We start from the raw sequence: 19,994 nt of genomic DNA, 5'->3' as shown, positions 1-19,994 counted from the left end.
AAGCCACAGTTGATCCACAAGTTCTGGGCTGGCAAATTCATCATGTTCAAACTCATCTTCGTCTGAGGTTACATCTTGTTCTTCATTCAGCTCTATTGTTGTATCTGAATACCCATCGAATTCATCATCGGGAGATGTTGAATCAACTACAGCAACTTGAATGTCACCATAGGACCAATTCTCTGGTGGGGCAAAATGAGGTTCACTGGTGGAATCAGCTTCCCGAATAATTGGTGTTGCTTGATTCATGATGAACGAACAAGTTGAAGAATATTGAGAATACAATCTTATTTATATGATTTGAAGAAAGTGGGGTAGAGTAAGGGAGGGGGAATATGTGAAAAATAAAGACCCACTAGGTTATTTATTCAAGTATTGATGTGAGAATTGGGGAATAAATCCAATATAATATTCATTAGATTCATGATTTTATTTTTACACATTCACATAAATGAAATTTGTTTGAATAATGTTGAGAGAAGTAATGATGAGAGAAGTGTCAAAAGTTTTGGAATTATACTCAGAGCATTACTAGAATCACTTTTATTTATTCTCTAGAAAAAATAACTATTTTACAATTCACACACTTTCAAATGATGGAAATTCTAAACAATTATTCTATTTAACTAATTTTATTCTATATACTACATGTGACTAGAAAATGACTAGAATGAAGGAATAAATACTGCCCCAACCACGCAGTATTTTGTGTGCAACAACCAAAATAGATATGCACTCCAATATTCCTTATTTTATTTTTTCATTCATAACATTCATAACCTTAAAATTAACATGCAAGTTTTTATTATATTCCTAAAATTACATTTTTTTTATTCTAAACATACATCTAACTTAAACTAAACAAAAATATATTTACAAAAGGGGTTAAGTATTAAGGAACCCCTGGCACATGGCATCCCATTCCTGAACAAGAGGTCCATATTTTTGGATGTAAGCCAAACTCTTTCCTTGTTGCGAATCTTCTTCTTGAAGTTTCGCCCTAAGCATAGAGAGTCGCTTCTCTAATTCCAGTTTCTGGGCCTCGATGGTGGAAATATCCGCCATCAAGGCCCTTTTTCTGGAATCAGAACCATCCACAACCTTCTTTTCCCTCAAATATCTCTTTTTCACAGACTGTGCATAGGTAATAGACTCTTTGAGTTTATTACCCTCTACCACAGTCTGTGAAAGGACATTTTCCGGGCCAACCTCTTGTTCGGAATGCTCAACACGTACCTGGGGGGTGACTGGAGGGGGCGACGCATCCCGATGGACCTGGGGGGTGACTGGAGGGGGTGACGCATCCCGATAGACCTGGGCGACGACTTCCACCAAGTTCTGCACCTCCATCACTGGAAGGGGTGCTGTAGGCCAACCAACGTAAGGTGAGTTCTTTTCACACTTTTTGCGAAAAGCACTCAACTTACCACCCCTCCCACCTTTGGCTTTGGATGCCTTCACAGGTGCGGACTTCTTCACAGGTGCGGACTTCTTCACAGGTGCGGACTTCTTCATCTTCTTGGCCCTCTTCACCGGTTTCTCGAACTCATCCCCTGAATCGATGGGCGATAATAGTTCGATGGGTGATAAGAGACTTTGAAGATGCGATAAATCCGCCAGAGACTCGTCCAGGTCCGGGTTGTACATATTCAGTAAATCTTCGATTTGGGGTGCTGACGAAGAAGTTGGTCTGAATGTCGACAAAGTTGGTGGGGGGTCAATCTCCTCCTCGGGGGTTGGTTTGAAGTCCTCGAAAAAGAACTTCAAGTCAGGAGCCGCCACTTCCTGGGTGGAAGTCATCCCCGGTGGTGGAATGGGAGCCGCCACTTCCTGGGTGGAAGTCATCCCCGGTGGTGGAATGGGAGACGCCACTTCCTGGGTGGAAGTCATCCCCGGTGGTGGAATGGGAGCTGCAGCTGGTGATGCAGCTGGTGGTTGTACCATGATGTCCTGTAGGACAACCACCCTCCTCCGCTCTACATCCTCCAACTGTCTCTCACTGAGAGTGGTAATCGGGGTCATCAGAGCATTCCTTAGAAAAGACATGATTCTAGAAAGAGAAAATGAAAATATTAGACAATATAATATAAATAGTATGGAAGTGTGTACTTACATCAAGCTGCTTGGAATTTTCAACTTCAACTAAGTTGGCTGGCAGGTATCTCAGGTTGGCTGCTTCTTTCGAAGGAAGACTGCAATCGAATGATGAACTGTGGCCTCCTCCTCATGTTTTATAGCCGTATGCTCCCTACCACTTCGGGTGGGAATGGGAGTGGGGGTGGAAGTGGGGTAGGATAATTCGTTTGAAATATTCGACAAGTATGAATTTTACAATTTGTTGAACAAACCAGATAATGAGTGAAAAAATTCAATTACTCGATTGCTCTTCCAATAAGGCAATGAGTAAATTTAATTTCTTGTCACTTATACTGTTTTCATCTTTCAGTACATTCAAAAGAATTCTTAAATTTTGTTCGGAACTTGTCTGATAGAATTCAATATCGTTGTGGCCCCAAGGTAATGTCTTGGTGGTATTAGGAATGATGAATCGCTTATCATCATTATGTGAGAGCGCGACTTTATTGCACATCAACGTGTAAATATCATGTAAATCACTCCTGAATACATTCATCTTTCTAAATATTATACCACCTGTTTCAACAATCCTAATGTAATCTTCAATTGAAATTTGATTTTTTATAACGGATTTTTTAATACCTTTTGCTTTCTTTATTTCATCAGACACACTTTGTACATGATATGCTTTCGCACCGGTGCCATGGAAACTGATGATGGGATCACTCGGAAGTTCATCCTTCATATTTCCAATCACCGATTTGCTAACTGGCACATTGAATTTATTACCCAACCTATAGATAGAAGTGTCAAATTTGTCAACATTTGCAATCATAAAATTATAAAAATTATCCGTCATTATTTTCAGTATCAAAGAATCCGTATCGGTATAGAGAAGAGAAGCTTGTGGTCCGTAATGTTTTTTGATGACATCATAGAAAAAATCATAAATGACTGTTTTCGACATATCCAATATACTGAACCCCAAATACAATGGTTTATTATAACAAACCTTAACTTTATCCATATGTATGACGACAAAGTCTTCCGAAAATATGGATAATGTTTTGAAATTGGGACGAGCTATCAAAGCATTGGCACCCATACCTCTTCTTATGGATTCCCAATGTGTGACAATTTGAATGTCTCTTCTATTGTTTACATTTTCCATCGTTTTGCCAAATATGGAATTTATATTCAATTTGAAGTAACCCTTCTCAAACTTATTGATAGCCTTATTTCTCAAATTTGTATTTAAATCGATATATTTTTTCAGCCACGGTGACTGATTGAATCTGAGAATTCTATGAGTTTTCATCACCATCAAACCATTACGGACCGCTTGTTTCAAATTCCTATAATGAACGATATATTTCTTTTTATCATTCAAATTAGGAATAAGTTTGGGTATTTTGGACTTTGAACCAGGTGGTATAATACTTTCAACCAAAAATGGTAAATCCGAATGTAGATCGTGTAATTCGACAGGGTAATGCACATCTACTTCAAGTATGTATCCTTGGGGGCTATCATCTGGAATACTATTGATATCCAACTGACATATTTCACTGGCGGTCAACCAAGTGAACCCACCAAAAGGTAATGATTGAGACATGCTATGACCATACAGATTTGTTGCATCCAAATACATTATGAAAGATGAAGGTTCTTCGGGATTATAATTTGGAAGAAACTGATTGTTTGCAATATGCTTTCTCTCCGAACACTGGCTTACACCACCACGTATACCGTTTTGGAGAAAATGCACCATATCGATATCAGTTAATAATTCCAAGTTGACACCCGTATACTTCAACATAGCATCCCAAGAAAGACCTGGAGAAGTGAAATAGTGAGCAGGATCCAATTTATATGTATCTAAACTCATATTTCTAAAATTTTCAAAAATATCGCACAACAGTAGAACATCAGATTTTAGGTATATGTCAGAATATTCACCCAAATCTTGACAATTGAATGTGTTCCATACCTGCTTTACTCTATCATAATCCTCATCAGAAACATGTTTTTCATTTAATTTATCATAAAAGTCCACCTTTGATGGTATACTAGAATAATTTAATTTATCCAAAGAATCGATAAAACTGTACGGAAAAACACCTTTCTGCCTCATAAGTTTGAATTTATCCTGTTCCGGAAAATATTTTCTTGTTTCCACAAAATGTTTTTCATCTAAATTGTCACCTAACTCTTGAAGGGAAGCAGCCATAAATTTAAAACTATCGATGAACCTTAATTTCAAAAACTTATTTTTCATCACTCCATTGTGATCTACTATTCTCTCCATAATTATATGTTTCGTGAAGGAAACATACTTTTCTTTAGTTTGAGCAATGACATCAACTTTTGTTTTGTTTGTGCATAACTCTTTTATGAACAAATGACAGTCATACCCACTGAGATTATGAAAAATTATGGGTATAAAGTTGGGCAATTTGAAATTGAGGTTACAAATACTATGTGCAGCTCCATTTCTTTTTTTCCCCGTTAGATGGCAGTGGTCACGCACCTTAATATCACCATCACCAAATGGTTCTCCGCATATACCACATGTGGCGGCAATATTGAAATCATGCTCTTCCTCATCAGTCAATGGACTCATTGGAATGACATTCTTCAAATATTTGTGATAAATATTGGTGACATCAGCCTCCAAGTTTGACACAAACACTGTAGCTGCATCAGCACCTCTATATAGTACAAATTTAGATATAGAATCATCAAAAGAGCACTTTATGAGGTAAGAAAAAGCATACGGTTCATGAAGATATGTTCGATTTGTATAAGAGTTAGCAGGATTTGGGTCATTAGTATGCACTGGTTTCAGAATAGATTCGAAATCAGCATATACAACGAATGGAACCCTCAACTGTTTCTCGATATTTTCAAATTTCAAAATATTCTCAGGTACCCTTTTACCAAATTTATCAACCCTGAAATTTGTGGATGGTGTCGTTGTCGATATGTGATTACAATCATTCAACTGATGTCGCAATAAAGTTCGTTCATTATCAAAGTACAATAAACAACCATCACAAAAATACTTTTTATGACCACGGGCAGATATTTGTGATGATACTAGTCTCGATAAATCCTTAATCCAACAATAATGACTATTACCAGAATCATCTGTAATAATCAACAGATTAACATGCCTATTTAATCTACGTTTAGAATAGTGTAACGGACCCACAACTTCATATTCAATTCTACCATTTTTAAAAACATTTTCCAACCCATAAACATTGATAGAGCAATCGTTCATAACCTCAAACTTAGGAATATCTTTCAACTTAACTGGAAATTCCATACCTGCTACATTCAAGACGGTTGAGAAGTGGGGATATGATGAAATTTCATTAAGTTTCTGACTGGCAGGGTATAAAGCTGAAGTCACAGCCCACGCAAAGCAGCACTGATCTTGATTAAGAACATTCACCACACTTTTCTTCAATTCGATGAACCTTGGCAATTTGATGTAAGAAGACCCTCCGAAGGGGCTATACTTGTTGATATTCACCTCCAAGTACAAAATTTTCTCAATGGTCCAACCTGAAAATATGGGTTTTCTCTATAAGTCCATCATCATCAACATTTTGAATAGATCACATACCTGAATCCCGATCTTGAAATTCCGCTGCTTTAACAGTTAAACTATCTGCAAAACTGCTATAAACCACATCCAAATCATTCGATTGATCAATTACTTCATTGGGACTATTAAATGATTTGATGTCTGAAAGATCCTTAGTTTGCAGACTGTACCGCCCAAACACTTCCATGTTCACTTTCATGCATTTATGGATATCCAACACTTCTTCGAGTAGTTTCACTACTTTCTGCTTAATTTCATTGAAGAATGTTGGGTAATCCATGTGGTGGTTTTCACTGTCCACTCGGTAGCTCACAATTCGACACTTGAAAGCTGTATTGACAATTTTCACACCTTCCCCATATTGAACACATGCATTTGTTCTGTGCTGCAACGTCCTCCGATGTACATTCATCTGATCGCTTGCAATAGTCAAATTGCAGCAAACGCATGTTTGCAGTGTTGGAAGTGCTGGGGGTGTCAACCGTTGCCTCTTCGATGTTGGAGGTCCATCACCATTTGCGGGTGTGCAGGAATCCCGCTGATGACGACGTAGGTTCTCACTACGAGTGAAACTTTTTTTACAATCAACGCACGAATACATCTTGTATATAGAAATATCTACCGTACGATAAGGAGAATTTGAAATGAGTGAAACGTTCACACCACACTCCTTATAAAAGCCCAACTCCTCCCCCCCACCATAACCCAAATGAGAGCTACAAGGTCAACATTCAATGCCACAGAGCAAGCTCAAGGTAGTCGAAGTGACGAACGTCGTCAAACCCCACACTCAAGGTCAAACACCGCAACGCCGAACCCCACTGTATATTCTGTACACGTCACGATTTCATTCAAGGTCAACATGCAATGCCACAGAGCAAGCTCAAGGTAGTCGAAGTGTCGAACGTCAAGGTCAAACCCCACACTCAAGGTCAAACACCGCATTCAATCTCATACTATGTGTACGACGTTCAAGGTTAGGTGACGTCATACGATATTCTGAACTTATATAGGGATTACCAACAAGGGAGGGGACAACGCCGAACGACCACTGTTCAAGGTTATATTCTGTACACGTCACGATTTCATTCAAGGTCAACATTCAATGCCATGGAGCAAGCTCAAGGTAGTCGAAGTGTCGAACGTCAAGGTCAAACCCCACACTCAAGGTCAAACACCGCATTCAAGTTCATACTACGTGTACGACGTTCAAGGTTAGGTGACGTCATTCAAGGTCGTATGACGTCTCAAGGTCAAAAGTGGTGGGGGGAGGCGTTCAGTCGGCATTAGCACACTACTGGTGACCTCTAAGCGAACAATGACCGGCTAGTAACCCTATAATTATTCTGAGCCGATTCCTACTATATTGAAATAGTTCTTCGGTTTTTTTCTCGGACGGTTCACTAGTGAAGGTTCTACTGTGTTTGTTGCCAGATACTTTCGTCCAGTTTTCTGTATGCTTTTTATTGGTCCATGTCCTAATCTGGTTTCGTACCAATGATTTTGATACCCCCAGAGCTGGTTCAGGACCTATATATGAAGTTGATGATCCGCGTCTAGCGCATTCATCAGCTTTATCATTACCTGTGATTCCTGAATGCCCTGGCACCCAGTACAAAGTTGATTTGTTCCTGTTTGCAAGTTCATTCAGTTCTTCATGGCATTTCCAGACCAGTTTTGATGTCACCTTCGGGTTTGTCAGAGCCCCTAGTGCGCTCTTCCTGTCTGTAAAAATATTGATCCGATGAATTCTTTGAGGTCTTAATTCAATAAGCCTTGCACACTGCAAGATAGCATACACTTCCGCCTGAAAAACGGACGTGTAAGTCCTAGCGGATATCTGTAGTTTAGATTTCTATCCGCTCGGTATATTCCAGCTCCTGTTTCATGTTTGGTCTTCGATCCATCTGTATACCAGGTATTTTTTCCAAACATGTTTTCGGAATGACTAATGGTCTTCCACTCTTCACGGCTTATGATTTTGACCGTGACGTTTGTGTTAAAGGTGTACTTCGGTGTCATGTGGTCCGTGCACATATTCAATATGTGCTCCTCCACCTGTTCCGAAATTTTTGTTCGATCCGATCTTTTATAGTTTCTAAGACAGGTTAAAAAGTCTGCAAAATACTAGTGCGAGTTCATTGGTGCACTTTTCAAGTACGATGAATGACACTTAATCATTCACGCCTTGTTGTTATTGAGCTGTTTCAAAATTCGCCTGATTAGGCACTGTCGAAAAGTAATTTACGGCATTGTGGATTCTAGTGTAGGAATAGTGGGTGATGCCTTTCCCTGAAAACCGACTATGGAATGGGACGCGAATTGTTCAGCAAGTAGATTTGCTTTCTCTATGGCTCTTGTTGCAATTGAACCATCTGCTTGCGTAATTGGTGGAACTGTGGATTTTGTACAGTTTTGATTAATAGCCTAAGTTACCAACCTGAAGAATCAATGTTAGTGACGAGTTTTTTGTAGTTTTTAGACTTTGAAATTGAGCAATATTATCGAGTTGAAGAATAATGTGTTTTTACCTTATACGTCAATAATATTGATTCAACAATGTTGACCGTGTAAGAACCACTTCAAACTTGTTTTGTTGAATAATCGAAGGAAGTTGTTTCAGTAACATTATTTTTTTTCAGTTCGAAAGAAACTTCTGTGTATAATGTAATTCACATCTTTATGCAGAGTTTTTAATGATATTTTAATATTTTTCGTTTTTAAAAAGTTCCTCAGTCTGAATATATGAATGGAGTAAATAGTAATGAGTCAAAAACAAATCTCTCTCCTAAAATACTTCTATTTCAATAAATGAAGGTTCGAATACACTTGGCAACGTTCATGTTAAAAATCACAGTAGGTATCGTGCTTGAGCACCTCTATTGTAGATGGCGCAACGGATACCATTCTTATATTTAAAGGGTTTCGTTTGCTGGTGTTAATCTTAAGAAATATGTAGTAGTTTGGTAGTTTCTTCAAAAAGTTAGGAGTTATTAAGCTGAAGTAAAATTTGAAATAGTATTATATAATATAAAAATACAGTTTTCAGGTATATAAACCTCATATATAGCGTAAATTTCTTGATTGAGGGAAAAAATGAAACTGTGCTGTTCCATCCCATCTCAACTTTGAAACTACAAGTGCTGACTGCCAATCTTCTGATCCATGCTAGGAATCGCATGTTCACACGTGAGTGGTAATCTCTAGCTCACACGAATTTTGTCTGATGTGGAAGGAAGCACACATTGTCTCGACAAAAACAATTTTGGTTCCATGTACCAAAATCGAACAATGTTTCTCGATGTGCTATTGTTGAGATATTGTGGAAATTTATAGAAATAATTTACATTTACGGAATCCATCATATGATGTTTTTAGTTTCAGTATTACGACCAATCTACAGGGAATTTTCGTGGTTATGCATATTCTTAATAAATATAAAATCAACATTTGAATGAAAATGGAAAAATTATTATACTTTGATGATAGACTCATAGAGTAACGAACAACAGTTTCCAGGAAAAAATATTTTTAGCATTCTTGAGTTTCCAATAGTAGAAAACAATTGGCAATTATTCACACAGATGTGTAGATTACACACAGAAATTTCTTTCACTTCTAAATCGCAAGAGATTAACTATTGATTTAGAAATAGTTTAGAATAGTTCTCAAACTTCAGCTGTATCTCCGGCAATTACAGTTTTTAACAAATTATATTACCACTTTCTGTTTGTTTGATATGATACATAATAGTTACTTTATCCTCAACCACAAAATATTGAAATTACAGAAGAATATATTCTCAGGTAAGACTAGTTTTTATAAGAAAAAACCTTATTGGAGTTCTACTCAATTTACATATGCATAGTTGGAAACTCAAAAACAAATTATCATAAATTTACTCAAATTATGATCAGAAGTTCTTTTCAGATAGGTATATTTCGGGAGAAAAATATAAGTATCCCAAACAATTTCGATTGGGTTTGATGTTTTCAATATAATGTTTTATAATATTTTTCAGTTTTTCTTATTAACGTGGTAATCATATTGATAGTCACTGAAGAAAATGTAAGATTAAAAAAAGGAGTATCTATCTCGTTTGTTCGGTAGTGAAATGAAGTATGATATCAGGTTATCCCTTGAGAATTTTGTCAACGAGTATTTAGTATGACTCGCCGATGAGTATGTTACTGGGGATATAAACACATCTCTTAATTAACAATATGCTTACATCAAAACTCATGATGTCCTGCATGAATTCATCACATATTTTTGGTTTGAAAACGTCAAATTCCCCGCATTTCTTAATATCTTGTAATAACTTCCATTTCATTTAGCGAGTTATCGCATTCTCGAAAGAAATATAGGTGCTTTCTTCAGTCTGCTTCTTTTATTTCGAAAACTCACAAAAAAGAAAGTTCTATTCATAGAGAAAATCTGATTATATCTGTAACGAAAATGAATCTGATATAGAATATCAGCAATACTAATATGTAGACCGTGTTAGAAATATCGATTCATCAGCAGGAAGAAAACTCGTTGCCAAAAGTTACTTCAATTATCCCCAGCGTCATAGGTACTAAATTAATGTGAAACGTTTATCATTTATATATTGAACATTATTGATTTTCTACAGTTTCGGCTTCTAATATGTATCAATTCATTCTGATTGAATGAGTAGGGTCAAATTAATATTTACTTCACAATTTACACAACACTAACACTTATGCTAAAAACTGTTTCGATACACTGTGTCATATCCTGAGCAAGATACGAACTAACCTAGGTATACAATGTCTTCTCCTCGAATACAAAAAGTTCCATTGGTAGATAGAGTGAGTTATCAAGAACCATTTGGGAAAATACTAATAATATTTTCTGCTTGATTCAACCGTTACTTGATGAAGATTCATAGTAATTTCAAAAACTACACCTCACGATATGATCTCCACAAACTTTATTTGAAAAAATATAATTACATGTTTCGCTAGCATAGTAGCTTTCTCAAGTGTATGAAGTGTATGAATCCATACACTTGAGAAAGCTACTGTGCTAGCGAAACATGTTATGATTATATTTTTTCAAATAAGTAAGTAATTCTGGAAAATATTTTTTCTATCAATTTCCCTGTGTAGACGTTTTAACAAAACTACCTTTTCCTTAATTGGGAATATATTATAATTTTATCTATTACGATAACTGAAATAGACCAACATGTTACATAATTAATAATGTGAAATACAACAGCTCATTCTTCACCCGATCCAATACGTTTTAATTTTTCATTCAAGGTTTCTCTTAATAAATCAAGAATTAAAATACAAGGTGTGCAAATATGGCAAAGAGGTTGGGCAACGCCAACGTCCATCTCCTTCTTTTACGTAAACGGTATTGTTCACAAAGCAACCAATGCCGATGACGATATCAATATCAGTACCGCCTTTTCCGATTTTATTTATTTATAACCAGCAGTTTATTGCAGATAGTTCGATACGATCATTCTCGTCAACTTTTTAAAAATGGCTGCTTTTATTTATGTGACACTGATTTGCATTTTGTTTTCCTAGTGAAATATATAGTTTAGCAGCTGTATAGCTGATAATACTCTACTTGGAGTATATTTGCCTCTGAAAAAGAAACACGTATTGTTATGGTTTATTAGGAAAATTATAGAATTTTTGAAACACTTCAAAAGTAATTTTTGCTCATGTTTAGAAATTAGGGTCACTCTAATGATTATTTCTAAATCTATAATAGAAGATGTACAGTTTTTCACTGATAATACAATTGATGAAGATATGCTTTTTGAAAGATTTATGGTCTTACCTTCGAAATAAATTCAGGAGTTTGTTCAACTGCCCTATTTGCCAGACTAAAACCTGAAATTACATTAATAAATAAAATAAAAATGCAACCGATTGTTGTCTGTTTCTCGGTTTATCAGTTTTGCACGTGGTCGCGATAATGTCAAACACGACCTACCTGAAGTTTCACTTGAAATTCAATTAATGACCCATTTAAATCGGTTCATTACTGAAAAAGCTATATCAATTCAAAAGATCTCGTCAAATATTCCTTGGTTCATTAGGCCGAAACTTTGCTCAATTTCATTCATGGATTGTGAAACGATATTCTTATGAATGAAACATTTATTTATGAGAAATTTTCGCTGTTGGATAATCTGGTGAGGTAATCAGTCGCGAGCAACGTCTATACAAAATATAATTCAATATCCAACGTGATATTATCCGGGAAAGTGATTGTTTTCCGGCAGGCATTTACTAAAACCTACGGTGTAGGTAGTATGAAGAGATGAAAATTTCGAAATATTCATTTTCTTATACGTATTCCTCGATACAGTCTTCATACACGTTTTGATATCTGTTAGAGTATTGGTACAAGGGATGTTTTTTCCCCGTTTGGAGCTTTGTTCACGAGATGAAGCTGTTACTGGTTAACAATCTTTCCCTTAGACGAAGGTTTCACACTATTCTGATAAGTAGTTGTTTTCCAGGAGGCGTTTACCAAAACCTTCGATGTAGTTAGGTAGCCAGGAGAGATGTATATTACTTACTCTTTGCTTTTCTGATTATTGTTTATATGCCATTAATTTTGCATTTCGTTTTTCGTAGTCTGTTGATATCATCTTCCATTGATAATTTCCCCACACATACTCATATTCAAAATAGTTTTGATTTCATCTTCATTACTGAATCATCTAAACTGATAATTTTTCTGTTTCTAGTGTCAATTGATTTAAAAAAGGAAGGAAACTCACAACTGATTTGATAGTGAAACTTACAATAGAATAATATCCTATGTATATTCTGAACCTTATTTAGTCATGAAATTATAATATTGTTATTGATATTAGTATCAATAATATTAATATATGAACAGGGATGGCCATTCAACATCTGGGGGAAATCTCAACTCCCCTTCGATGCCGGACGTGGGGCAACAGGACTAAGACTAAGACTGATATATTAACATTGACTCTACACTTGATGTTTGTTCTGGTTCTACGAAATTCAGGTTCTAGGATGTCAGGATCATGCGCAGTTTATTGAGGATAAGTTCGGATTGATTAATTCTCTGTTCTGGTTTTGACTGCGAAATGATCCTAAACTGTCTTGAACCGTCCCGAATCGTTCTTGCTCTCGAGGCTGAACTGTTGGGAACTCTGTTCCCGTTGCTCATGGGCGTTCATGTGGAAATTTGTTTGGGCTATTTTTTAGGATGTTTTTTATTCATTTGATTTGAATAATTGATAATTGAGGTTAGATAACATTTGAACTGACTACAAGAACACGCTACATAAAAAAATAGACATGATCAACAGTATTTTCCCATCTTCATCTCTTCATATATACGATAGGTGGCACAGTGGCAGTTTCCAAACAATTTCGGATGTTAGAACCAGAATAAACGTTTGGTTCCTAGAACAGAAAGAAGGTCCCCCCACAAGCGATCCATTTGGTGGGGTTGAAGACAAGGTGGTGTTGCCCAAATCGATGATTTGCCTGCGTTCAGGGCCTCCACTTGCAGTACATTCGTAATTTTACATAAAATTCCACACTGATTTGGTATGGCTATTACAAATTGGCAATTTTCACATATTTCCTAATGAAGAACAAATCCGATAGGGTTTGATAGGTAAACAAATTAACCCAAATTGCAATGTAGTAACTAGGCCCATTCGAAAATTGGGTTAGTCCTACTCTTCGTTTTGTATCATGCTTTGTGTTCCTTCTGTTTTTATGACATATTTGGTGACATTTGACATGAGCTTAGAGAAATGAAATATTATTGATCTGTGGTTGCATGAATTGAATGCATTTTATTCATTTATAATAATTGTATTCGAAAGGGGAGTTGAAACCTAATAATAATTTTATCGAAACCGTCGGAGGTCTACCTAGAGATTAAAAATTTTTCTTGTAAATGAAATTTCATTTCATTTACATTTCGATATTTTTTCTTCCTATTTCTTCCTTTTCAATATCATATTTTTAATAAGGAAATAATTTAACTGTTTTATTAACTATACAATGTTAATGGTTCTCGAAATACTGAATTCTTCTCGAAGAGGAAGGAAATAAAAGATTCTCATCCAATCCAGCTCTAATACCCACAAAGTAATTACTTACGACGTTACCATTCAAATACTCTTACTGGAAAAGTGAACGTGCATACGTCAAAATGTACAGTTTGAGTACTTTGCATACACGCAATTAAGTGCAGCTATGTGAAAGTGGTATCATAAGCATGTAATGTTAACTCCGAATAATTATCAGACAACTCAAATTCTACAATTGATTTTGACGTAACATATGGCACAAGTATATACAACTCGTTGTACTGAATTTATTAGACCGTAAACCCAATGTTGTCTGTTATTGCTTTGAGAATACATGAATTGTTTTTGATTTCTGCTTTATTTCATTCTCAGACATACACTTTTCTTTTCGGATAGGTACAGTTTGAAAATGTATACTCATAAATTCTCCATTGATGAAAGTTTGTCAAATATTATACATTTCACACACATTTCGGTACTTAATTGAAAATAAATTCAATGTGTCCAGCACAACTTTCTAATTGATGTTGATCTACTTGTTGAGTTTGACATTATTTTTGAAAGTTTTTAAAAAGGATTCTTTAAAACATTTTGAAAAATTCACAGGAGGAAAGGTGTTTCTTCAGTTCTATTCTCAAATACCTATTTTCATTCAAATCGAATAAAATGTATTTTCCTTACGATTTGCAACTGTCCGTTTTTGGTACCTTTGATCCAATTTGGGAGATTGTTTTAATTTTCTATTCAGTTGTTTTCCGTAATCTGTTGTTTTCGATTATATTATATTACTCAAATTCGCATCTGAAACTTGGTCAGATTTATTGGTTCATCTATACTGTTGGCAATAATTTTGGTTTTTTGCAAGCTAGAGAAATGAACCGAGATGTACAAAAATAATGCAATTCATGTTTTTCTTTGAGTGCTTAACTTTCACTATCTGCAAAATGAACGAAGCTGAACTTGTACTCATAAATTTCACCTAAAAATTCGATAATGGAAAACATTTAACATTTCATACTTAGGTTTTTCAAGTGGTAGACTTTTCAGAAAATAATTCTTTTTTGAATTGGAGGGGTTATATTTTTAGGAGTGATTGATTTTTGGGAAAGGAAAATTTTGGCTTTCTACTACTCTATCCTGATACAAAAAAAGGATGAGGGAATTTTCCAAAAATAGGAAGAAAGTATTCAATTTGAAAATAAGTAACTCTATACACGGATGTGTAGATCATGCAAAGAAATAACTTTCAGACACAAACTGGAAGAAAGTCCTCCTGAAACAGCTACTTTCATATAAACATTGAATTACACGAGAGAAAAAAATTCTTTCGAAACAAATACTTCTATATGAACACTGAATTATACAGAAGATACTTTTCTCTACTCAGTTTGTATTTCAAATGTGGAATAAAAATCAGATATCATTCACATGAGTTCTACCTTCCACTTTTTCTTTTTCCAAAACCGAAAAGAATATTTTGTGAGCAATGCCTCAATTGAAAAAAGCTATATTTCTGAAATGTCCAGAATCTAATTCAACTGATTAATTATCTACCCTCTAGAATGCATACCATCGATTTTCATTTGTTCAAAGGTTTTGAAATTTAAATACAACATACTGAACTTATGTAATCGAGACTTAGTAAAAGTACTTTATAGCTAGGTGAAGTGGGTAACGAAGCGCTACGGCGCATCGTTCGTTACGCTATATATATATATATATATATATATATATATATATATATATATATATATATATATATTCGTTACGCTATATATATATATATATATATATATATATATATATATATATATATATATATATATATATATATATATATATATATATATGAAATCTGAAGCTTTCACGGATAGGAATATGCTGAACTGGTTTTTCCGGGTATATGATCCGTGTATGTGATATTATCTCTAATTTCACTAGTATTTGAAAATACAAACAGGAAACGCTTTAAAATATGTCTGTCGCACCCCTACGAACGACAACCCTCAGAAGTATAAAGTTGTACTAGCTATAGATTAACGAGGTCTTATATTTTCATGGAATTATTTTCCAGCAGCTTGACTGCATTAACCTTTCTAGATTTCATATATATATATATATATATATATATATATATATATATATATATATATATATATATATATATATATATATATATATATATATATATATACTCCCTTTTTCCGTCACAGAAAAAAAATCATTTAGAACGTTACATATCTGATGTACAGATTGATTTTGGCTTGCAGTAGTTGTGAAATTCACTAATAATTATTTATTATTGATTTTATCAATTTGAAAAGTATTTTATAATGGAGGTAATGTTTTCAAAATGTTCCTAAAAGCAAATATAATTGCTCTAGAGTGATTAAAAATATACAAATATACAAATAATAAACACTCCACTCTTTTATGAAAACCAAAATATAGCGCTGAAGTCAAGAACTAGGAAAGTTTCAACAAAAGTTAATTTATCATATAAATATCAGTTTGTGCGAAATAAATTCAATCAGGTGTTTTTTTAATAAATGTATATTGTCTATTGAAATTAGTTTTTCATTTTAGTTTCACCAACAAATATATTTCTTCGAAATTTCTATTGCTCAAACTTATATCTTGTAACTCAAATTTCAAACCTTTCATACTTGATCTAAGTTGAACATTATATTATCGCTTTATTGTGAAATATAAATTATACCTATATTTTTTGATGACACTTACTTATTGCACTTATCAATCAATGTGAGTATTTCGTAATAACTTGAAATCTTATTTATATTATTGTAATTGTAATGGAGTTGCAATAAACTACTACAAATGCTTCCAAAATGTAGAGTTCTTCCGGTAGTATCCACAACTTTACCGATGTAGAGTTGGTCGTTTGCTGTATTTCTTCCTCCTACCACAGGATTCACTAATGCCATTTGCAGTTCATTTTTGAGTGCAGGAGATGACGTTGGATACCAGACTAACTTGTCTTTGTTATCGGAACATAAAACCTGAAAAAATATGATTATATTGTATTCAGTAAAGGATGATATTTGATATCAAAGTGAATGGAAAATTTATACAAAGTATCCCCAATTCAGTGGCGTATTAGAAGTAGGTACATCAGAATCAGAAGTGTTCCAAATTGAGGTAACCACTAAAAATGTTGTGAATCAGTTTTTAAAATTATTGACTGAGCGTAAAAGTATTGACTGATTTCTACACCTAAACAGACATTTCGATTTCAACATCATGGGCACTTTTGGAGATTCAAAAAAAATTGCTTTTGACATTGATACACTTTGACGTTTAAAGCAATTCTTGGAACAGTTTTTCCTTTCCTTCTGATGTTGCTTTCAAACCTCTAGCGTCAGTTATTTTAACGTAGTTATATTGTAGGGTACTGGAGGGTAGCCAGGCTGGATACAATTACACTTGTTTCTAATGACTGTTTCAGATACTTTGCAGCGAAAGATGGTTTTTTGGGCGCCCATGTCCGAATGGCCTAGTTAGTTAGGACTCAGGACCTGAACCTGTTTTGTCAGTTTTCGAAGAAGAGCACACTTATGAATAAAATATATTTTTTTTATGTTTCTGTAGATGGTGTCTTCCAAAAGAGAAATTAGTAAGGCAACCTTCAATTTTCAAAAAAATCTTCCTTTTTTTTCAAATGAAAAGTGTTTGGCGAAATGCTATCCTTCGGAATCTTCCAAAGAAAGCAATCAATTTTAAAAATTAACTCTATACAAAGATGTGTAGATCATGCAAAGAAGTAACTTTCAGAAACAAATTGGAATAAAAAGCCCTCTCGAAACAGCTATTTTCATATAATCATTGAATTACACGAAAAAAATACTTTCGAGACAAATACTTTTATATGAACGCTAAATTATACGAAATACCAATTTTCTGTATTCAGTTTTTACTCCAAATATTCGTATGAAATCGAATTAGATATTTTTCACAGGATTAGTACAGAATATAATCAATGAAAGGAGTTGAATTTCACTCTCATGGAACAGTATCATCCTCACTACTAGATATCTGATTGTTTGTCGTAAGACACTTAACTTATCAGCTCTTCAGTAGCCAATACGGATATGACTATAAGAAAAAACACTCTATTCGTTCATAACTACGACATTTTGTCACGTAAAAACTTTCATTCGCTTATTTGATTAAATCCCAGCCATAGGAAACTTGTTTAAATTGAAAATAGCTGTTTCGGGATGGCTTTTTCTTTCAGTTTGTGCCTGAAAGTTACTTCTTTGCATGATATATACATGTATAGAGTCAATTTTTGAAATTGATTACTTCCTTTCTTTCTTTAGAAGATTCCCGTATTTTTTATATCAAGGTGAAGTAGAAGGCCAAAAACTTTCTTTTCCAAAAATTAATTTCTTCAAAAAATATACGTTTTTGATTTATCCTTCGGAGATAATTCAACCTCTTTTTTGCAAAATATTTTATAGAATCAAAAGTGTAAAAGAGTGTTCGTACTTTATATAAATTGTCGAAATTTTTCATTTCTTGAATTGTCAAGAAAATATATAAACCAACATGTGATACCTTCAAAGCATGACTCTTCTGTGATATCAGTGACGCATTTACATGGAAGGCTGAAACATTGACTTCATGCTGATGAACAAATGCCTGACCGATAAAAATACCAAAATTGGGAGCATAGGCTTCAACTATGTAAGAAATGCCTCTGTAATCTCTACCGGTTATAGCGTCTACAGGTGGAGAACCAGGAGTCCAAGGTCTCCAAAAGTATTCTGGAAATGAAATATTATGAATTTTAGTGCCATCTGAGAATATGATTGAAGGGAACAAAATTCGAACTGGCAGGATGTGATCGAATGTACCGAACATTTCTTTAATTGTTGTAATGTTGTAAATATCCCCTTCAGAATTTTGAAATGTTATAGACTGTTTCGAGAGAGTTTTCTATTATCCAAATTATCGTGAGTTTTGGTTAGGCATTCATCAAGAAAATTCAATATGGTACTTGATAATCGAACAATAATTTGTCCAATCCAATGTGTCATTGAACCGATATGATTCCAGATAAAATGTCAAATATATCTCAGTTATGACGGTGACATAAACTTCATCTTATGTTCAAACTCTGAATATGAAAATGAAATCATCAAAATTGAAAGCTTTCTACTCATTTAGATTTTGAATTTGTAACGGACTGTACGATATTGAAAAAACTGTTTAATATCAACATTCAGTAGTTCATAATCAAAAGAATTCACATATATCATAATTGAATTCACCGTAAAATAATGTTGATCTTTTTTCAAGATTTCAGCAAAGCTTAAAAAGATAATGTAATAAAGACGATGAAATATTTTTTCTCAGAATAGAGAATCAATTCTAGTAAAAATAAATCATACACTGAAAATAATTTTCAATTTTATGAAATTTGTATTATTGTTTAAAGCTTCAATATGGTGTGATGATTTCAATGATGAACCTATTTTTCTATTGTGATTCCAAAGTAGGTGCTGTTATTCAATAGAATTATAATTTATTAGTTTTATTCGATGATAGGAGACTTATAACGGTTATCATGATGAAATTCAGTTGAAATAAAATATTAATTCAATACATGTATGTCACTGATGATGTATGTCAATCTGCATAAAATGTGTATTTATGGTCCAGTCATGTTCATTTCCAGAAACATATTTTCAAGAATTTAACAAAATGTGACTTGAAGCTGTATATTGGTTGACATAGATCTAATGCTATGAACGAGTATTTGTGATTTCGTTATGATGAATATATTATTGAATGAAAAACTTATTTTCTGAAAATTATCAAGTTTAATTCAATTGAATTACTTTACCTCCTTCACATTTCACTTGTAAAGTAATACTGTAAGTAATGATAACAACTATTTTGAGCAACATTATCACGGTGCATTTATTGTTGGGAATAAGGAATTACCACCGTTTTTATAGTAAAAATATGTGATTAATGTGTTATCTTTTTTAAAATTTATGAGGTAGCTTATGAATTAATACGACTAGAGAAATATGAATAACAACTCCTGAATAAATGAATCAAACATTGTAAATTGCACTGCCATCCTAATTTCTTTTATTTTGTCTTGAAAAATGTAAGATGTTTGTCAAATATAATACCAGCTACTTCGTTTGCGTGGAGAACAGACTAAATAATAATTAAACGACTGTAAAC

At 34.1% G+C, this 19,994-nt stretch overlaps 3 protein-coding genes across 3 annotated transcripts; all 3 read right to left on the bottom strand.

The window, feature by feature from the left end:
• Positions 1-628: 628 nt before the first annotated feature.
• On the bottom strand, positions 629-3,229 carry LOC141484829 (uncharacterized). Its single transcript, XM_074180270.1, has 3 exons — positions 2,114-3,229; positions 1,315-2,050; positions 629-1,275 (listed from the first exon to the last, which is right to left on the bottom strand). The coding sequence occupies exons 2-3, from the start codon at positions 2,044-2,046 to the stop codon at positions 886-888; spliced, it is 1,122 nt and encodes a 373-aa protein (XP_074036371.1). The 5' UTR covers positions 2,047-2,050; positions 2,114-3,229; the 3' UTR covers positions 629-885.
• Positions 3,230-3,518: 289 nt separating this feature from the next.
• On the bottom strand, positions 3,519-6,293 carry LOC141484821 (uncharacterized). The gene is made up of 3 exons (XM_074180262.1): positions 5,711-6,293; positions 4,914-5,649; positions 3,519-3,576 (listed from the first exon to the last, which is right to left on the bottom strand). Exons 1-3 carry the CDS (start codon positions 6,291-6,293, stop codon positions 3,519-3,521), a joined length of 1,377 nt encoding a protein of 458 aa, XP_074036363.1.
• Positions 6,294-16,307: 10,014 nt separating this feature from the next.
• On the bottom strand, positions 16,308-19,793 carry LOC141487385 (uncharacterized). Its single transcript, XM_074186350.1, has 3 exons — positions 19,642-19,793; positions 18,351-18,559; positions 16,308-16,792 (listed from the first exon to the last, which is right to left on the bottom strand). The coding sequence occupies exons 1-3, from the start codon at positions 19,703-19,705 to the stop codon at positions 16,511-16,513; spliced, it is 555 nt and encodes a 184-aa protein (XP_074042451.1). The 5' UTR covers positions 19,706-19,793; the 3' UTR covers positions 16,308-16,510.
• Between the last annotated feature and the right edge of the window lie 201 nt (positions 19,794-19,994).

Source organism: Leptinotarsa decemlineata, unplaced genomic scaffold, assembly GCF_025532065.1.
Source record: "Leptinotarsa decemlineata unplaced genomic scaffold, Ldec_3_MD MMD2_P_RNA_scaffold_2, whole genome shotgun sequence".
Taxonomy (NCBI): Eukaryota; Metazoa; Arthropoda; class Insecta; order Coleoptera; family Chrysomelidae; genus Leptinotarsa; species Leptinotarsa decemlineata.
Note: the sequence above shows the minus strand (reverse complement) of the source record. Positions and strands in the feature narration are given on the sequence as shown.